The 20,511-nt window shown below is 43.2% G+C and overlaps 1 protein-coding gene across 1 annotated transcript in view; it reads left to right on the forward strand.

The window, feature by feature from the left end:
- DOCK1 (dedicator of cytokinesis 1) overlaps positions 1 to 20,511 on the forward strand; it is a 557,083-nt gene that overhangs the window by 131,248 nt on the left and 405,324 nt on the right. The window contains 4 exon segments of the mRNA XM_050803710.1: positions 481 to 578; positions 5,345 to 5,434; positions 5,792 to 5,892; positions 15,488 to 15,622. Of these exon segments, the coding sequence (XP_050659667.1) occupies positions 481 to 578; positions 5,345 to 5,434; positions 5,792 to 5,892; positions 15,488 to 15,622 (424 nt within the window).

The raw sequence follows: 20,511 nt of genomic DNA on the forward strand, positions 1-20,511 counted from the left end.
CTGTAGCTGCGGAGACTCTTAACCTTGCAGTCTCAATACTTTAATTTGTGTTAGTTATTTTATTTATATCATCTATAAAAAAATAGTGGCTTGTTCTTGAGCAGGAAAAACAAATCATTTGGTATCCAGTGCCTGGGCAGTGCTTTCTGGGTGAGCAGGCCTCTTCAGGTGTTGTGGTGCTCTGAAACTGCCTTCTTGTAGAATGGAAAGACAAGTTCTTTTTTAGTTTCCCAAATGTATTTTTAAAGCTGCTACATGGAAATCATTTCATGGTAAATGTCGTTGGGAATAACGAATTCAACCGTACTAGGTGTTAAGTATGTTGCTACAAAGGAATGGAATATTTAGCAGGTGAATCTTTTAAAATAGGGTTGATTTCTCTGTTCACAAAATTTTATAGAGAACCTCACTTAATGCATGATTAATGGAGACAGAACAGAGTTCTTGCTGTGAAGAGCTCATTGTCATTTCTGTTTCCAGTGGACCTTCTGGGGCTCTTGAAGTGGCGCTCCAACACCAGCCTGCTGCAGCAGAACTTGAGGCAGCTGATGAAGGTCGATGGTGGTGAAGTAGTGAAGGTAACGTGGAGCCCAAAGGGACTTTTTGGGTCTTTTTTTGTAAATGTATATTAACAGAGGCCGGGCGCGGTGGCTCACGCCTATAATCCCAGCACTTTGGGAGGTTGAAGCGGGCGGATCACGAGGTCAGGAGTTCGAGACCAGCCTGACCAACATGGAGAAACCCTGTCTCTACTAAAAATACAAAATTAGCCGGGTGTGGTGGCACATGCCTGTAATCCCAGCTACTCGGGAGGCTGAGGCAGGAGAATCGCTTGAACCTGGGAGGCGGAGGTTGCAGTGAGTGAGCCGAGATCGCACCATGGCACTCCAGCCTGGGCAACAAGAGCAAAACTCCATCTCAAAAAAATAAAACAAAATAATAGTGACATACACCTCTAGGTGCACAGAGTGCTTCTTGGCTTCTGGTTTTGGGGGGACTGTCTGGGTTAGCCGTGAAGGAGACTAGCTTTGCAATCACCCTCATCGTGGGTTCCATGTCCTCTTCCCACAGGTCCTCGCTGCAGGACTCACAACAGTTCAGTGGCCTTTTTAGGCCTCTCTTTCCCCTGCCATGAGAAGGCGGTAACAGTAGTGCCTTCTGCAGGGTCACTGTGGAGCCTCAGGTCTTTTTACTATTGTCATGATCCTTGTTACTGCCAGCAGCATTCGTACTGGCCCTGGCTTGTGACTCCCTGAGATCCTCTTTAAGTGACCAGGATTGGTCTGTGGTGTGATAGAAAGATCACGACACAGAGAGGCTTGTCTGGGCCGTTTTCCTCCCCTGGGAGGCTCTGCAGCAGCGTTGGGTGTAATTATTTATTCGGGCCCTGTGGCCTCAGCGTCTTTATCTATGAGATAGGACAGTCATGTTACATGGCCTGAGGTCCCTGGGAGCACTCAGCTTCTGGCATTCTTTATTCTGTAATTGTTTGTGGTTCTGATATTTTCGGCAGTATTAGGCTCTTCTCTGCTCTCAGATACGCCACAATTTGCTGGGACAGCTTTTCGTTGTACGTGAGGAAGCGAATTTCCATTTTTAGTCGGTTCTGTTTTTGACCATGGGATGATAAACAGGTCACTGGCATGTGGCGTTCTGTAAGTGTAGACTTTCCAGCCAGGTCTGTCTGTTGCTGCCTCAGTTCCTCACCCTCTAGGAGAGGTGATTGCAGAAAGAAACGACCTTATCTCTGCAAAAATTAATTACTTAAAATGGCCTTAATTAACCAGCAATGTGCTTCACTTCAGTATCAATTAATTTGGTCGCACCGGTTTCCTGAATCATTGTATAGCCCTTCAGACATGTCCTCGCTAATCTTAAAATTTTAATCATCTTCTCAGTCCTGGTCTTCTTCCAATGGCTTGGACAATGTTAATTGCATTTTAAACTTCCCTGCGTTCTGTAAATTCCCTAATTCAGATGGAAACTAGGTGAATACGTGAATGTAGTTGAGAAGAACCCAGTTAATGAAATTTTGTCCTCTTTCATTTTGAAGTCCCTGTATCATATTAGGAATGAGTTATATTTCTGATGACCGGTTGCCACAGTTACCTGGAAGAATGTAGAATGATCTTGTCCCATCATTCTCCCCATTTCCTTCATCTCATAGATTCTCACATTTGATTATTCATCCCTGGACATGGCCTTTATACCTTTCCCTTCTTCCCACGCATGCTGGTACCACGCAAGCCTGGGTGACCTGTCCAGCCCTTACCTACCTTTCCTAACTTTGTGCTTTTTCTCTGCTGGCATGTCTGACATGCGCCGTGAACCTGGAGAGTGGAATTGACTTGAGGCTATGGGGCTGTTAACGGCCAACCAGGACTTGAGGAATTCCCGCCTGCATGGGGCTCCTTTTGCACTATTTAGGGATGCTGATAGATTGTGGGTTTGGTTCTGTTTATTCAAGACCTCCCTCCTGCATATTGATGACTGATAGGAGAGAGATGGCATTGCTTGATAGATTGAGGAAGGTGTTTAGTAAAAGATACGCTGTCCCATTAGATGGAAAATGGAAATGGTGAGTTTGGTCCCTTTGAACATGCTCTTAGAGAGAGGGTGGGGTGCCAAATGAAGCCCTTTCATGGCTCTGTGTGAAGGCCCTCCTTCAGGTGCTCGCCCCTGCCCCACTGCAGCTCCGCACCCCAATACGTGCAGCTCCATCTCCCTGTGGTTCGGTTTCTGTGCCACTGACCATGTCATGTGTCTGGGTGGGACCAGGTGGTCTACTTCAGGGACTTTGCATGAACTGTGACAAGCCAGGTCCTGTCACCTGGGAGCCTGTTGGCAGGGGAACATTCGGCTGTTAGCAGATGGCATCAAGCTTTGACCTTCGCAAAGAATTTACATTCTGAAAATGATGGGAAATGGTACAAAAGTAACAAAGCGGTGCAGATCCAAATAGTGAGGAGTTGATTAAGCCCTTGATATCCAGACCAGCATGCCTTTTGGTCAGGGTGGTTTTGTTTGCCACTGTTTGCATGTGACATTTCCTGGTATAAAGTAGGTGGTGACAGGCACAGCCAAGCATGGAGAGGATTTTACTCCTTCAAGGGTCTCCGATCTCATGTTGGGCATGCCGGGCATCCTCTCTCTCGAAGGAGGCGGGTGAGACTCATGCCGGGCATGCCGGGCGTCCTCTCTCTCGAAGGAGGCGGGTGAGACTCATGCCGGGCATGCTGGGCGTCCTCTCTCTCGAAGGAGGCGGGCGAGGCTCTTGCTGCTGCTGCGGTTCCATGGCACTCCTTTGCAAGCAGGAGTCTGTGGTTTGCTTCTTTAGTCTTGGGGCTATAGCAGTTTGAGATCCTCCGTGCCTCCCCGAAGGCCCCCTGGGTGTCGGGAAGAGGCTGCACAGTCCAGGAGGAATCTGAACCAAACGCCTGACCTAGCCTTCCCTGTGATGTCCTTGCTGTGTGATCACCTCACCCATTTATTTTTATTTTTCTTTAAATTACAGTTTCATTGAGATACGATTCACATACCATAAAATTCATCCTTTTACTCAGAAGTTTTTAGTGTCTTCACGGAGTTGTACGACTATTACCATTGTCTAATTTCAAAACACTTTCATCATCCCAAGAAACCACATAGCTGTCAGTGGTCACTTCCTCCTCTCCCTGTAACCACTAATCTGCTTCCTGTCTCGATGGATTTACCTGTTCTGAATATTTTATGTAAATTGAATCATACGCCCCGTGGCCTTTGGTGTCTGACTTCTCTCACTTAGCATTGTGTCTTCAAGGTATATCAGTGCTGTAGCAACTATCAGTGCTTCACGGCTTTTTTTTTTTTTTGAGACAAAGTTTCGCTCTTGTTGGCCAGGCTGGAGTGCAATGGCGCAGTCTCAGGATCTTGGCTCACCACAATCTCTGCCTCTCAGGTTCAAGCGATTCTCCTGGGATTACAGGCATGCACCACCATGCCTGGCTTATTTTGTGTTTTTAATGGAGATGGGGTTTCTCCATGTTGGTTAGGCTGGTCTCAAACTCCCGACCTCAGGTGATCCGGCCCCCTTGGCCTCCTAAAGTGCTGAGATTACAGGTGTGAGCCACTGCGCCTGGCCTGCTTCATGCCTTTTTATGGCCAATAACATTCCATCACATGGATAGACCACAGATTGTCTTTCCATTCATTAGTTGACACACATTTGTATTGATTCTGCTTTCTTGGAGATGATGAATAATATTTGTGTACAAGTTATTTTGTGAACATATGTTTCCTTTCTTTTGGAGATATGGCTAGGAATGAAACTGTTGACTCGTGGTAAATCTGTGTTTAATTTTTTGAGGAATTGTCAAACTGTTTTTCATAGCAATTGCACAATTGTACATTTCGACCTGCAATGTACAAGGGCTCCAATTTCTCTGCGTTCTTGCCCACACTTCTTCTTATTCTTCTTTTAAACTGTAGGCCAGATAGTGGGTGTGAAGTGATATCTCATGAGGGTTTCCCTTTGTATATCCCTAATGAGTAATCATGATACATCAGTACTTCAGGTTTATGGCCAGTATTTCATTGTGTGGCGTTCTGCCTCTTCTTGACCTTCTCTTGTAATACGGATCATCACTTTGAACACAGTCATCTTCAGGCCATCTTACATTTCCTGCAGGGGAGGATGGGGTGGGACTTGAAGCTGACTTTTAGTGTGACATGTCTTTGAAGTCTCTTCCTAATTACATGTATGATGCTTTGTCCTTCTTTGCGGTAGAATTTATTTGGTAAATTTTAGTCAGCTGTAACTAATTTCGACATTGTTGTTGAATAAAGTAAGCACCTTCTGGTCCCCAAACTGGGATACTGCTGTGTATTCCAGTTTCAGAAACACGATCCTCTTCCGTGCCTGGGCACCCTGGTTGGTAGAAGGTCCTTTCTTCCGCTCAGCTGGGTCCTGTCCCTATGTAGCTTCTGCCCGTTCACTAGCTGGAGTCCTGTACCCAGTGTAGAATGAATCAGATCATCTTCCCAGAGTTACCATTCAGCGCTTTGTCACCAGCCTGATGAAAACCAAGAGGAGGGTTGGAAAGGCCTCCTGGGGGAAGCAGTAGGCCCTCTCCTTGCTTTGACCCTCTCCATTTAACTCTGGTGGCATCATTTCTTTGTTCTGAATTCACTCATCCAAAATTTTTGTCTTGTGCATCTAGTGGCTGTAAAAGATCCCGAATGGCTTTATAGGTAGTGTTGGGGGCAAGGTGGGTATTTGGAGTACGGCGGAGATGATAGCTATTCCAGTGTGTCGGGGGAGTCTGGGGGGGTTCACACTATCAGCTGACCTTCTGTGTCTATGCAGTTTCTTCAGGACACGTTGGATGCCCTCTTCAACATCATGATGGAGAACTCGGAGAGTGAGACTTTTGACACATTGGTCTTTGATGCTCTGGTAAGAGAGCTTTCCTTCTCATGTGCTGGGACAACAGCGTTCTTTCATGCCGCAGCCTTTGAGGCTGGGGGTGGGGGCTTCGTCCCGGTGACTTTGAACGCATTTTCAGTTGTAAATCCAATCAAAGATGAGTTAGGGTGGCCAATTTTTTCTTTTCTTTTCTTTTCTTTTTAATTATAAAACTGTAGTTAGGCAAATGTCATTTCCAGGGTAAGAAGAGGTAAACTAGCCACCAACTTCTATGTGAAAATGTTCTGGTTCATTTCCTAACACAGGGGTGCAAATGGTTCTGATGAAGACTATAAAATGGCTTACATTATGTTATGCTAATGAAAATATTACTGATTAATTTGACAGGTATTTATCATTGGACTGATTGCTGATAGAAAATTTCAGCATTTTAATCCTGTTTTGGAAACTTACATTAAGAAACACTTTAGTGCAACTTTAGCCTACACGTAAGTTCCTACTTTGTTTTAAAATCAGTACCTCTTTTTTTGGTATTTGTGCTATTTAGAGTCTTTTTCATGTACTTTTGTCTATGACCGTGTATTTACCCCCGCTCAAAACTCTGAGTTTACTGGGATAATTTTTAGTATTGTTTCTCTCTTAACATACCTAAAAACCTTGTTGAAAGAGATATGTGATAAATCATAATATTCTGGAATAAATTCTTGTTCTCCCACACACCTTACATTTATCTTGGAAATCTTCAGTTTATGTTTGATGAAACTGAGCTATGGATGTGGAGTGTCTGACACCGCGGCTTCCCCACGAGCCTTTGATGAATGGAGAAATGCATGTGTTCCTGTGTTGAGGAGATTGGTTGTTGAGTGTGAATTAGATGCAGCTTTGTACTTTGCAACGTATCTCCTTGCTCTTTAAAGAGCCCCTTCCCTTTTCTTTGACAAGCTGCAGCTGTCACTGTCTTGGATTCCTTCTGTCCACCCTTCTGCCGTCTGTGCCCCAGAGGTCTAGGAAGACACCAGAGGCTGCGCGTGGTGCCTGGGCCAGCTTAGCAGCGTGCCTGGTGTTGAAGAGCAGAGCCATGGGGTCTGGAGTCAGGCTGCCTGGGCTTGATGTGCAGCTCTGTCCCTCACAAGCTCTGTTGGGCAAGTTGCTTAACCTCGCTGAGCCTCAGCCTTCTTGTCTGTAATCAGAGCATGATTGTAGGCTCGTGTGGAAATTTTAATAAGTTATTACATGTAGAGTGCTTGGACTAATCCCTGGCACTTAAAAAGCACTAAGCAATTATTGGGTTTCATTATTATTAGATTTATTATGGTGACTTACCGGCTCTTTCGTGGTGGAATTTATTGGCATTTATTCAAACTTTTTATTGTGTGAGTTACAGCAAAACATAAAGATTTAAATAGTTTCTTTAAGAACATCCCACTTAGAATCAGTAGAAAGGATTCTCTTTAGTGTGAGTAAATTTAGTTAAAACTCCCTTCTGTGTCATCAACATACTTTGCAAAATACCTGTTTTTCCTCCCTGTGTGTAGTCACGAACTCATGTCAGAGGACTCTGGCCTTCTGAAGCCAGCTGTTAATATAGCCCAGTCCTGCGCCTGGATTCTTTGCTCTCTGCTTCGAGTACGTGTTTACTGTAAGGTGGTGGGTGGAACTCCAGGAAGGCTAAGAGCTGTGAGGTCCTCCAGCCTGCGGAACGAGCTGTGACTAGTTCTTTGCACTTGCTTGCTAATAAACGTTTGTTTAAAACATTTTGTTGGCTAAGTGGAGACGCCCGGTGTGTGGGCATGTTGAGTAGTTCCTTACGGACCATGGGGAGGGTGCATTGCAGGGCACTTTTCCTGGCTCTCGTGACCAACACGAGCGTGTGGGATTTGCAGAAGTGGCCTGCAGACTGCGGCAAACGTAGCACGGCCTCCAGGTGTGCACGGCCTCCAGGTGTGCACGCCCTCCAGGTGTGCACGGCCTCCAGGTGTGCTCGTTTCCAAAATTCTGCCTCTTGATTGAAATATGGCCAAACAGCTCTTCTCAGATTAGGCTCCTCGCTTGAATTTCAGAAGATGAGAGCCATGAATCAGCTTACCACACCGCAGCCACATCTCTTCATTGGCGCCAGCCTTGCCACGCTATGCTGTTGGGGAAAGAGTGATGCAGCCATTCTCATAGGTGGAGAAAGAAAAATGGAGATTTTGACGAGTTTCCTAATGAGACAAACAAAAAGTACTATTTTTTCTTTATCCTGTGATGGGCCTGAGATAAGAATAGTATCCTCATGGCCGGGCGGAGTGGCTCACGCCTGTAATCCCGGCACTTTGGAAGGCCGAGGCAGGTGGATCCCATGAGGCCAGGAGTTGGAGACCAGTCTGGCCAACCTGGCGAAACCCCATCCCTACTACAAATGCAAAAATTAGCTGGGCACGGTGGCACGTGCCTGTAGTCCCAGCTACTCGGGAGGCTGAGGCAGGAGAATCACTTGAACCCAGAAGGCAGAGGTTGCAGTGAGCTGAGATCGCACCATTGCACTCCAGCGTGGGTGACAAATTCAAGACTCCATCTCAAAAAAAAAAGAATCCTCTCATTCAATCTTTGGAATCTGCTGGAAAAGAAGTTTTTATTTTGGAAAATAAGTATTGTTAGCATGTTTTGGTAAACTGGCAACCTCAGGTGGTTCCTTAGCAGCCCCATGTCTCCACCTTGAAATTCCAGAGGAGTCAGTGATGATTCAGACAGCTGTAACCACATCATGGAAGGTCGCCCCTGCATTGGTGATATGCTTACAGTATTCTCTGGGCCAGGCCAAATTCCAGTACTGAGTATTATGCCAGATTGTCCTTGTCCTCTTCTCCTCTAGAAGGCTTTGGCAGGTACAGGATTACTGTAGACTCTTGTCCATGTAGCCTCTCTTCTTTGGTAAATGTTGAGATCTTTAGCCCTTCTTCCCAAAGAACACCAAGAGAAGGCATGAAAGATTTTGGCAGCAGGCAGTTCTCTTCAGCACCCCGAGCCGTGTCTGCGGCTCCCCTGCGTGGGTAGTTCATGGATGCTGGAGCCCCACTGGACTGAGCAGCACTGGTCCGAGTGAGAAGGAAAGGAGGCGTCAGCTTTGGGGGCTGCTCTTCCATAAAACCAGCATGGCTGGGTTCCTTTTTGTCCACTCTACGGAGCTGCTGCAGGCTCCTCACTGACAACTGGTGCTCCATCTGCTCCGCCCCTCTAGCCAGTGCCAAGGGGGTTGCTGTTTGTGCCGATATAAGATGGCCTGGCAGATTTATTTTTATTTATTTTCTTTTTGCTGTCTAATTCCAGGTTAAGATTCATTTGCTGGTTCTAAGTCCTTCTTTTATTTATTTTCTTTCTTTTTGCTGTCTAATTCCAGGTTAAGATACATTTGTTGGTTCTAAGTCCTTCTCTTTGCAAATTATTATTATTTTTATTTCTTTTTTTTAACTGGTTTGAAGAATTTCCAAAATGTGTTCTATGGAATGTTTATTCCCTGGGATATTAATAGATGTAATAAGAGGGGTGTGGTCCAGTAAGTTTGGGAAAATTAGTAAAACTGAGTGAAGCAGGCTTCGTGCCAGGGTGTTGCGTGCTCTCCTGTGCAGTGAGCACCACCCGCAGAGTGGTGGCAAGGTGCGTTTTCCAGCCGATGGAGCTGGACACCATGGCAGGAGGATCTGCAGACCTCACCTCTTCAGAACACCAAGCAGGAGTTTGACTCTGAGAGCATCAGGGCTCCCTGCTAGAGCTCTGGCACCTGATCAGTGTTAGAAGTGGCTTCACATCCACTCAGTCTCCCAAAAAGCTTTTCAGGCCATGGGTGGTGGCTCACACCTGTAATCCTTGCACTTTGGGAGGCCGAGGTGGGCGGATCATTTGAGGTCAGGAGTTCGATACCAGCCTGGCCAACATGGTGAAACCCCATCCCTACTAAAAAAAAAAATACCAAAAAGTTAGCCTGGTGTGGTGATAGATGCCTGTAATCCCAGCTGCTGGGAAGGCTGAGGTAGGGGAATCACTTGAACCTGGGAGGCAGAGGTTGCAGAGAGCCGAGATCGCGGCACTGTACTCCAACCTGGGCAGAGCGAGACTCCGTCTCAAAAAAAAAAAAAGCTTTTCATGGTGATGTATTGGTGAAATAGTTACTCTTAGCTCATCCATAATTGCAGTGAACGTTGCTCTTCTGAGTGTCTCGTTCCATAACCTGAGTGAGTAGTCTGGCCTTTACTGGCTCACAACTGAAACAGACATGCTGTCAGTACCCCAGCAGATTGCTTTTATGAATATAAAAGTCTTTCATGTGGCTTTTAAAAAGCCTCAGTGAATCTTGTTGAGTGCATAAGATGTTGGTGACTGGAGACATTTGGTTGGGATATTCTTCCTGGTGTCTTACTGGCTGTTCGCATGGTGTTAGTTTTTGGAGAGTTGTAGTTCAGCTCAATACATTAAAAAATGAAAGTGTGTTGTTGTTAATTTAGTTATTCTTTTATTATGTGTAAGCTGTTGCTTGAGGGTCATCCTTGTGAACAAGGATTATTATTTGATGAGCTAGTAATGGTTGAAAGTGTAGAAGTATGAATGGAATTAAAAATGGCGTATCCTCACTACAGCCTCTATCATTTAAAAATAACACATGCTCAACAACAACAACCAAAAACTAAAGAAATCTCATATTACCCAAATGTTATAGTGCAGATGGTAAAAGTTTTCTGTATATAATGCTACACATTGGAGATATCTACTGTGCCAGCATTTATTTCCTGTGTTTATATTAACGTTGCTATTAAGATTATGACTAGTTGCGTATTTTACAAAACAGCATTGTTATTTTTGCTTACTTAAAATTTAAAAACTTTTAAAAATTGTCCTAATTTGCATACAACAAAATGCTCATTTCATTTTGTTTGGACAGTTTTTGTATAACTTTTGAACCACTGCCCAAAACAAGACATAAAACGTTGCCATTCCCCAGGAACATCCCTCTTGGCCTATCTGAGCCCATCCACTCCCAGACAAGCAGCCACTCTCTGGTTTCTGTTAGCAATGTGTTTTGCCTGTTCTTAAACTTTACACCAGTGGGGTCATGCGCTCTTTTGGGTCTGGTGTCTTCCCTTCCACTTAATTCTCTTGAGATTCACCCATGTTGCTTTGTGCGTCATTAAATATTTGATTTTGCTTCTCTATTTCTGAGCAGTATTTTGTTGTATGAATATTTCATGATTTGTTTAGCCATTTTCTTGTTGTTGGCTACATGAAGTGTTTCTAGTTTTTGGCTATTCCGGATAAGGCTCCTGTGAATCTTGTCCAAGTCTTTGGTGAAGTTTGTTTTTGTTTCCCTTGGATAAGCACCTGGGGGTGGAATTGCTGGGCTAAAGGATACGTGTATAGTTTTCTTTGTAAGATATTGCCGGACAGTTCTCCAAAAGGATTGTACCGTTTTGCATTCCCACCAGTAATCTGTGAATATTTGCTCTGTATCCTCATCAACATTTAGTATTGTATGACTTTGTAGCTATTGTACTGGGGGCAAAATTAGATCTCTTGGTGATTTTATTTTGCAGTTACTGGATGACTGATGATACTGAGTACTTGTATATTTTTTGATTTGCCATTTGTGAAATGTCTGTTCAAATCTCTTTTTCATTTTATATTTTGTTGTCTATTATTGATGTGTATGGTATCTGTGTGTATGTGTTTGTGTGTTTATTCACATAAATATATGTATTTTTTTTGTGTGAAACACAATTTTTGAACATTTTCTTCCTGCCTCTGTTTATCCCTTTTCTTAATGGTGTCTTTTGGTGAGCAGAAAGTTTTAATTTTGTTGAAGCCTAAATCATCGTTTAAAAAAACAGGGATTTTCATTTTGTGGCTAAACAATCTTTGCCTAGCCAAAGGCCTTAACAATGCCTGCAGTGTCTAATGTCACAGCACTAGTCTCGTGGCTATTTAAATAAAATTAAACATTTACTTCCACAGTTGTGCCAGGTGTATTTCAAGTGCCCAGTTGCCACATGTGCTGAGCCAGGTTGGACAGCTCAGAAACAGGTTTCCATCACCGCAGAAAGTTCTGTTGGGCACCACTGTTTCAGAAGCTTTATGCCTTTGACAGAATTCAACATCTATTTATGATAAAATCTCTTGGCAAAGTAGGAATAGATGGGAAGTTCCTTGATCTGATAAAGCTCAGCTAAGAAAAGTCATAGCTAACCTTATATATAATGCTGGAACATGGAAAGCTTTTCCTGTAAGTTCAGGAACAGACGTGGATGTCTCTTCTTGCCATATCTGTTTATTATTGCACTGGGATTAGTAAAGCAAGAAGAAACAATTTCAGGTATAACGATTGGAAAGAAAAACTGTATTTTCACGATGTGATTTGTATGTAAAAAACCCTCCTGAATCTATTTTATAATTTATTTGAAAATAAAACAAACATAAAAGGAAACTTCAATTGTCTATGTACACATAATTGAGAGAGGGAATTAAAAGTACATAGAATTACAGTATGGTACAGTACAGTACAGTTTATGGTATTATCAAAAAGTCATAGGCCGGGTGTGGTGGCTCATGCCTGTAATCCCAGCACTTTGGAAGGGAGGCTGAGGTGGGTGAATCAGTTGAGTTCAGGAGTTTGAGACCAGCCTGACCAACATGGTGAAACCCCATCTCTACTAAAAATACAAAAATTAGGCAAGCGTGGTGGTGGGCAGCTGTAATCCCAGCTACTCGGGAGGCTGAGGCAGGAGAATCTCTTGACCCTGGGAAGGAGAGGTTGCAGTGAGCCAAGATTGTGCTTCTGTAGAGCCCGAGTGACAGAGTAAAACTCTGTCTCAAAAATAAATAATAAATAAATAAAAATAATGAGGAATAAAGTTACTGATAGATGACTGAAAATTGCAAAATTTGCTAAGAGAAATGTAAAAAGAAGTAAATAATTGGATAATATATACCATGGTCATGTATTGAAAAATAAAATACTGCTTGAATGTTTATTTCAAATTATAGTTTGAACACAGTCTCAATGAAAATTCTATATGCTTTTGTGAAAAAAAATGGACTAGCTAGTTTGAAAATTTATGTTTCAAAAAGTCTGAAATACTGAAATAATATTTTAGAAGATCAAAATTTCAAGATTTAAACATCAGTAACCAAGATAGTATGGTATTGGCATAAGGACAGACAAAAAGATCAGAGGGAGAAAATATAAAATACAGAACAGATTCACAACAGACCTTTGATTTTGTAACTGCTGTTTTCTTTTAACAGCATAATGACAAAACTGGCCTTTTTTTTACTGTAGTGATGAGGGAGTTCTCACTTTGTGTATTGAACTGCTGTGCAGTATTTCATTGCAGGGATGTATCACCAATTATTGAACTGGCTCTCAAAGGTTGGGCATTTGCATTGTTTATGTATTTTTACTAGTCAGATCATGCGGCAGTGAACATCATTTGATTCATTTGTAATCGTTTCTGTAGGACAGTTACTAGAGTTGGAATTCCTGGTGTCAAAGGATTTTAATAACCTTAATTATAATGATATTTCCAACAGATATTATAATATGTATTTCCACTTTACCCTCTAAAATGTTTTATGCCTGGCTGGGTGCAGTGGCTCATGCCTGTAATTCCAGCACTTGGGGAGGCTGAGGTGGGTGGATCACAAGGTCAGGAGTTCGAGACCAGCCTGGCCAATGTGGTGAAACCCTGTCTCTACTGAAAATACAAAAATTAGCTGGGCATGGTGGTGCGTGCCTATAGTCCCAGCTGCTCAGGAGGCTGAGGCAGGAGAATCGCTTGAACCTGGGAGGTGGAGTTTGCAGTGAGCTGAGATCATGCCACTGCACTCCAGCCTGGGCAACAGAGCAAGACTCTGTCTCAACAACAACAAAAAATTTTATGCCCATTTATCCAACAGCAGTGTTATGATACCCCAAAGTTTGTCTGTACTAGGCAGAAATTTATATTAATTTTCATGTATTTATTAATGAAGTTGATTAATTTCATACATTTGTAGATTTTTAAAAACCTTCTAATCTTCTCACATTCCCTAAAACTTTGAGTAGATCTATTATCATTTGAACTTTCTGGTTATTTGAATTATAGTAAAGTAAAAATACTTTATTAATACATTTCCCTTCATCTTTAGCAAGGAATTAAAAAAACCTATCTATGAATTAAACACTGAAAAAATATATATGTATTTTTTATTATACTTTAACTTCTAGGGTACATGTGCACAACGTGCAGGTTTGTTACATATGTATACATGTGCCATGTTGGTGTGCTGTATCCATTAACTTGTCATTTACATTAGGGTATATCTCCTAATGCTATCCCTCTCCCATCTGCCCCCTAACCCCCCCAGCCTACGACAGGTCCTGGTGAAAACACTGAAAATATTTATGAAGCCATGAATTAGCATTAAGCTTCTAATATATAGTTTATTTATACCAACTGTCTATGATTGCTTCTGTAGTAGGATGAAAAATTTACAAATAATTTTAATCAATTTTTTTGTATTCTAAAGTATGTAAACTTTTTTTTTATCATGGAAAAGATTTTAAATGTTTTCATATTAGGATGTTACTTGGTTTTAGATCCCAATTTATAAATAAATAGACTAAGAGTGTAGTAGTCATTATGTTTTTAAAACTAAATGTTTTTGGGAATCTTATTAGGAAATGTAAAAAATATTTTAAAATCTTCATGTGTCCATTGATAGTATTCTTACTGTTCTTATATATTGTTTATACTCTTTTCTATAAGGATTTTTACAATATTTATTAATAATTTAAGACTGCCTCCTATTTGAAAAACTTTGTAAAATTTTAATTTTCAGCATAAGAACTCTAGTTTTAGAAAATCAACTAACATGAATAAAAGTGAGATGCTCTCCAATAACAAATACTATTTCATGCCTTTAAAAAAATGTTGTAAAATACACATAACATAAAATTCACCTAATCATTTTATTTTATTATTATTTTTTGAGACAAGGTTTCACTGTTGTCGCCCAGGCTGGAGTGCAGTAGCGCAATCTTGGCTCACTGCAACCTCTGCCTCCTGGACTCAAGTGATTCTCCTGCATCAGCCTCTTGAGTAGCTGGGACTACAGCCATATGCCACCCTACCTGGCTAATTTTTGTATTTTTTCTAGAGGCGGGGTTTCACTATGTTGGCCAGGCTGGTCTCAGATTCCTGAGTTGAAGTGATTCTCAGGCCTTGGCCTCCCAAAGTGCTGGGATTCCAGGTGTGAGCAACCGCACCCGGCCCCTACCTAATAGTTTTAAAGTGCAGTGTTGAGAAAATCATCACCACTATCTACCAGAGAATATTTTTGGTGTCATGCCTTTTTGAAAACATTTTTTGTGTCTCGGTTTGGCTGTAATGAAAATCTCTTCGATTTTATTGTTTGACCTTCGGGAAGCTAGTGTTTTACCTGTCGAAGTCCTGGTTTCCTCATCCATTAAATAAGATAATACCGCCTCATAGTGTGTGCTGTAGAGGCTAAATTAGATAACGCATTTCACCTGCTTAGAACAACATCTACACTTAGAAAGTGCTTATTAAATGCTCAGACTTTGCGCTCAGAGAGAGATTTTATCAGGCGCATTTACTGATTAGGAAATGTTTTACAGGCCAGGTGCAGTAGCTCACGCCTATAATTCTAGCACTTTGGGAGGCCAACGGGGGTGGATTGCCTGAGCTCAGGAGTTCGAGACCAGCCTGGGCAAACGGTGATATCCCGTCTCTACTAAAATACAAAAAATTAGCTGGGCGAGGTGGTGTGCGCCTGTAATCCCAGCTACTTGGGAGGCTGAGGCAGGAGAATCGCGGGAACCCAGAAGGCAGAGGTTGCCGTGAGCCTAGATTGTGCCATTGCACTGCAGCCTGGGTGACAGAGTGAGACTGTCTCAAAAAAAAAGAAAAAGAAAAAGAAAACGTTTTACAGATATTCATAAACTGATAGATGGAAACCAAATAAAAGTAACCTACTTGTGTATTTCCTTAGCAGTTAAGATTTGAGATATTGTCCTTTCCTGAGCTTATTTGTGCGTGTTTGTATCGTGAATAGGAAGCTGACAAAAGTGTTGAAGAACTACGTGGACGGTGCTGAGAAGCCGGGAGTAAACGAGCAGCTGTATAAAGCCATGAAAGCGCTGGAGTCCATCTTCAAGTTCATCGTGCGCTCCAGGATCCTGTTCAATCAGTGCGTACCTGTTCCCTGCACGGCCTCTCAGAGGACTGGCAGGAGATCCTTCACTTCTTTCCTTCCCCTTCTCTCGGCCCCTTATTCTTTCCTTTCTTCTTCTCCTCTTTTCCCCCTTGCTTTCTAGGCTGAGAGAGCACTACTCGATAGGGATCCTGGGGTGGGCTGCGCACTCTCTCCTTACCCTCCCGGGTCCCTGCTGGTGCTGAGGCGAGAGCCCTGTTCCTCATCTGAGATGTGTGCCTGTGAGTCCAGCCTTGGCTCCTGAAAGCATTCGCGATGGCGCAGGTGCAGTCCTGGGCATCCACCGAGGGCTCAGAAGCCCTTTTCAGAATATCTTTATGTGGCACAAAGCCCCAAAAGAACAACAACAACAAAATAGGCCGGGCGCGGTGGCTCACGCCTGTAATCCCAGCACTTTGGGAGGCCGAGGTGGGTGGATCACGAGGTCAGGAGATCGAGACCATCCTGGCCAACATGGTGAAACCCCGTCTCTACTAAAAAATATAAAAAAGTTAGCCAGGTCTGGTGGCAGGCGCCTGTAGTCCCAGCTACTCGGGAGGCTGAGGCAGGAGACTGGTGTGAACCCAGGAGGCGGAGCTTGCCGTGAGCCAAGATCGCACCACTACACTCCAGCCTGGGCGGCAGAGGGAGACTCTGTTTCAAAAACAAAATAAATAAATGAAAACAAAACAACAATGAAAAGGCAAAACCAAGTGAAATTGCCTCACTTGGACAGACTCTGGGATTTCCTTCTCTTTTCCTCAGTAGAGTGAAGTTTCATTTCGGGAGAAGTCTTCCCACATAGGGTATTTCCATGAGGAAGGTTACTCAAGTGCTGTAGCCTAGTGACATTTTTCACACCCTGTGTGGATGCACTTATGAGTGATTTTTGAGCTTTAAAGTAAATCGAAGGGTTAAAGGGGAACAAGAAGAATATAAATGTATTTATTACCATTGAACTGTATACTTAAAAATGGTAAAGATGGTAAATTATATCTATGTATATTTTACCTCAGTAAAATAAATTGGGATATTTGTGACTTGATTATTTTATAGAGAGCCTTAATATTGTATAGATACAGATGCAGGTTAAGAGCTGTGCTAAAATGAGAACTTTCTAAGTTGGCCCACGCCTCTTCACTGTATGATTCAAAGGATGTGAAAAGCAAGCGTATTGAGGTGTGGTGTGCAATTTCACTCCCTCTGCTTGGTTTTTTGGGGGATGGCTATTTTGTGGGTGACCTGCCATGAGTGATGTCAATGGATGTTGGTGGTCCTACGCTGTTATTGTTCTTATTGTGAGTTCCACACACAGATGGGGTTCATTAACCTGTGTCCCTCTGAATTAGCAAATACATTTGCCTTTGAAAAGCATGGTGCCCTTGTAACCGATGAGCGAAAATCAGCGATTGTTAAGTGTGGACCCTCATCAGTGCCTTCCCATTTCCTCCTCACTGCGTTTTCGTTTGTCTGAAGCAGTCATGTCCAGAAGGACCCAGGAGAAGGGGAAAGAATTCACAATCTGACCATTTGTCTACCATGTTAGAAATAAGGACAGAGCAACAAGTGATTGACTGTGTGTTGACCTACCGAAGTCATAAACAGGGTGGCAACCACCAGTGATGTGAGACTGGAGTGTGTTTGTGTGCACTCTGGGGTGCCCATGGTTAAAACCACAATCCTCATGCTGCCGTTTTTGCATACAAAGATGGCATGTTTGAGGGCATCATGGTTTTATCCTTGACTTAGATATTAAAGATACACCCTTTTATTTTGCTTATTATGGATATGCATGACCTTTGGTGTGGATTGAAGCTTTCCCTCAAGGGTCTAAGTTGTCATTTATTTGCTCGTTGTCAGGGTGAAACACAGCATGGTAAGCTGGGTTATGTTTTCTTGTATTTTGATTATGTTTCAGTACAGTTAATTCTATTTCAGTAAAGTTAATTCTATGAAAATGAACTTCCTGGCCCCCTCTGCCTTGCTCTTATATTTTCCCCACTGATTTTAAATCTCTGATGACACTAAACCCAAATCAGTACTAGGATGGGAGGATGAACTTGAAAGATGTTACAGATTTTGTCGTGTTTTATTTGAAAAATGTTAATCTTATGCAGTTTGTGATCAATATGACATTGACTCAGGCATTTGATGATCTGCATATTCTCACCAGATAACACTGCTGACTTTCCCTTTCATTCAGAGGTTTGTAATTCAAACGATCGTGCATTGATAATCATGGTGTTGGCCGGGTGCGGTGGCTCAAGCCTGTAATCCCAGCACTTTGGGAGGCTGAGACGGGTGGATCACAAGGTCAGGAGATCGAGACCATCCTGGCTAACACGGTGAAACCCCATCTCTACTAAAAAATACAAAAAACTAGCCGGGTGTGGTGGCGGCGCCTGTAGTCCCAGCTACTCGGGAGGCTGAGGCAGGAGAATGGCGGGAACCCGGGTGGCGGAGCTTACAGTGAGTGGAGATCAGGCCACTGTACTCCGGCCCGGGTGGCAGAGCGAGACTCCGTCTCAAAAAAAAAAAAAAAAAAAAAAAAAAAAAAAAAAAAAAAAATAATCATAGTGTTTCTACTATTGTAGTAAATGCTATAATGCTGCTTTAGAAAAGATTGAGTTACCCAGGTTGACCAGTAGCAAATTATTTCTCTGCCTCTTTCTTTAATCTCCTTCAATTTCAAACTACAAATGGCACAAAATCTTAGATTCATGGTCCGTAATTTTTTTTTCTTTGATGTCTAATAGTGCTTAGGAATATGATTGGCTGCATGTAATAGAAAAACCCCATTTATGTAACTTAACCATATGGGGTTCACTTTTTTTTTAGTCACATAATGTGCAGCCTGGAGGAAGTGTTCCGAGTTCATGCACTTGCATGAGGACTCTGTCCTGATATCCTTGGCTCCTTTGATCTCTCTGCCCCACCATCCTTAGTGGGGTCTGTTTATCTCCTAATCCTAAGATGGCTCCTGTCCTTCTCAGCATCAGCTCTGCGTTCCAGGTGGAGGAGAGGGGAAGGCAAAGGGGAGACAGCTGTGCCAACTATTCTCCTTCGAAAGAGCTTCCCCATCCCTAGAAAGTATGGTGTGCTTTCATCTTATTGGCCAGAACCATGTCACATGACCACCCTACCCGCAGGAAGCTGGAAAGGATTTTTAGATGGGCTGATTGATGCTTTCTACAAAACCAGAGTGATTTTAGTAAAGAAGTTAGGGAGAAATAGATAATGGATGGGCAGTTAACATTCTCTTCCTCATACCTTCAGCCCAGAAGGTCTGTTCTCTGAGAGCTTCCCTAACTCATTCTGGGTTACTAAATCTTACTTAACTAGGCTTTGCAGAGCCTTTCTTCTCCATTAGTTTGGGAGTCAATCTCTGAGACTTCTGTCAATAGTATCTCTTTGGCTTTAAGTTTCTCTTTAGGCCCTAAGTGATCCACTGGCATGGTTTAGTCCTACTAGGCTACATAGAAACTGACTGAAGTACTCAGCTGCCCCTTGTGTTTGGGACAGGAAGTGTTCAGTGCTAAAGTCGTCTGAATGCCTGCATTCTGGTGGTCAGCAGCATGGCACAGACCATGATCCCTCTGCCTGCCTTTGTCCTGGTGTGGACCCAGCAGGAGCCACGCATGGTCCACAAACTGAGTTTCTTTGCTGGGGTAACTTGTTTGTTAGAAGAGTTGAGACTGTCGAGGACACAAAGTGGTCACAAGACAAGTTGTAGCAATTGTTACAACTCAGTGAGGCTCCCTAAGCCTCTAAGGCCATTGTCTGGGCATTCCTGACTTTAGCTGACCAAGTACTGCAGTGATTCTGGAGATCCTGACGATGCTGCTACTGCTCCTGGTCATGATGATGATGATTATTTGAGACAGGACCTCCCTCTGTCACTCAGGGTGGAGTACTGTGATGCAGTCATAGGTCACTGCAGCCTCAAACCCCTGGGCTCAAGCCATCCTCTTGCCTTAGTCTCCCAAGTAACCAGGACTACAGGCAGGTGCCAGCACACCTGGGTAATTTTTTGTAGGACATGGTCTCACTGTGTTGCCCAGGCTGGTCTCAAACTCCTGGCCTGAAGCGATCCTCCTGCTGTGGCCTCCCAGAGTGCTGGGATTCCAGGTGTGAGTCCCTGTACCCCACTGATTCTGGGGAGGTTGATACTCATGTTCCTTCTCTCCCTCCCTTTTCTTCCCTTCTTCCCTAGCTTCTTCCTTCTCTCCTTTTTTTGTTCTTTCCTCTCTCCATCCCTCCTTTTTTCTCTTCTTTGTCCCTTCCTTCCTTCCATGAATACTTAATGAGCATTTGAGCCCCAAGTGTATCCCAGACTTTCATAGTTTGACTTTATTATTTTTTCTCTGAACGCTTCCTGAATGTGGATCCTGGCTGCCTACCCTGATTCCGGAGGGGAGAGAAGGACACAGCGTTCTTTGAGACGTAGAGCACCTAGCTGTGTTGTGCAGAGACGACAAATACTTAAATTTAAATCTGTATTCTGAAATGGCTGAGAAGATATTTCATAGATTTTATGAGAGGAGAAAACCCATGCCCTTAGAATATTGGATGGTAGGGCAGACGTCTTCTAGTAATCCCTCCCCTTCTGTCCTCCTCACTCCAGCTCCCCATCATCCCACCACAGCATGTCAGTTGTTACTTCATCTGTGCTATCACAGGTCTGAATTGTAGATGAAATCGTTTTCCTAGCTTGTGTAGGCTACTTAAAGGAAAAAGAGCCCCAAGTCCCACGCAGATGTCTAGGATGTCTGATCCGTGACAATCTCCAAGCATATCTCCTGTGTGGTGCTGTCAGAGGTGGGGAAGAAAACAAACTAGGACTCTCATCTTCTTACCTCCAGCATGTGTATTACCTTGAGAGAAAA

Source organism: Macaca thibetana, chromosome 9, assembly GCF_024542745.1.
Source record: "Macaca thibetana thibetana isolate TM-01 chromosome 9, ASM2454274v1, whole genome shotgun sequence".
In the NCBI taxonomy this organism is placed as follows: domain Eukaryota; kingdom Metazoa; phylum Chordata; class Mammalia; order Primates; family Cercopithecidae; genus Macaca; species Macaca thibetana.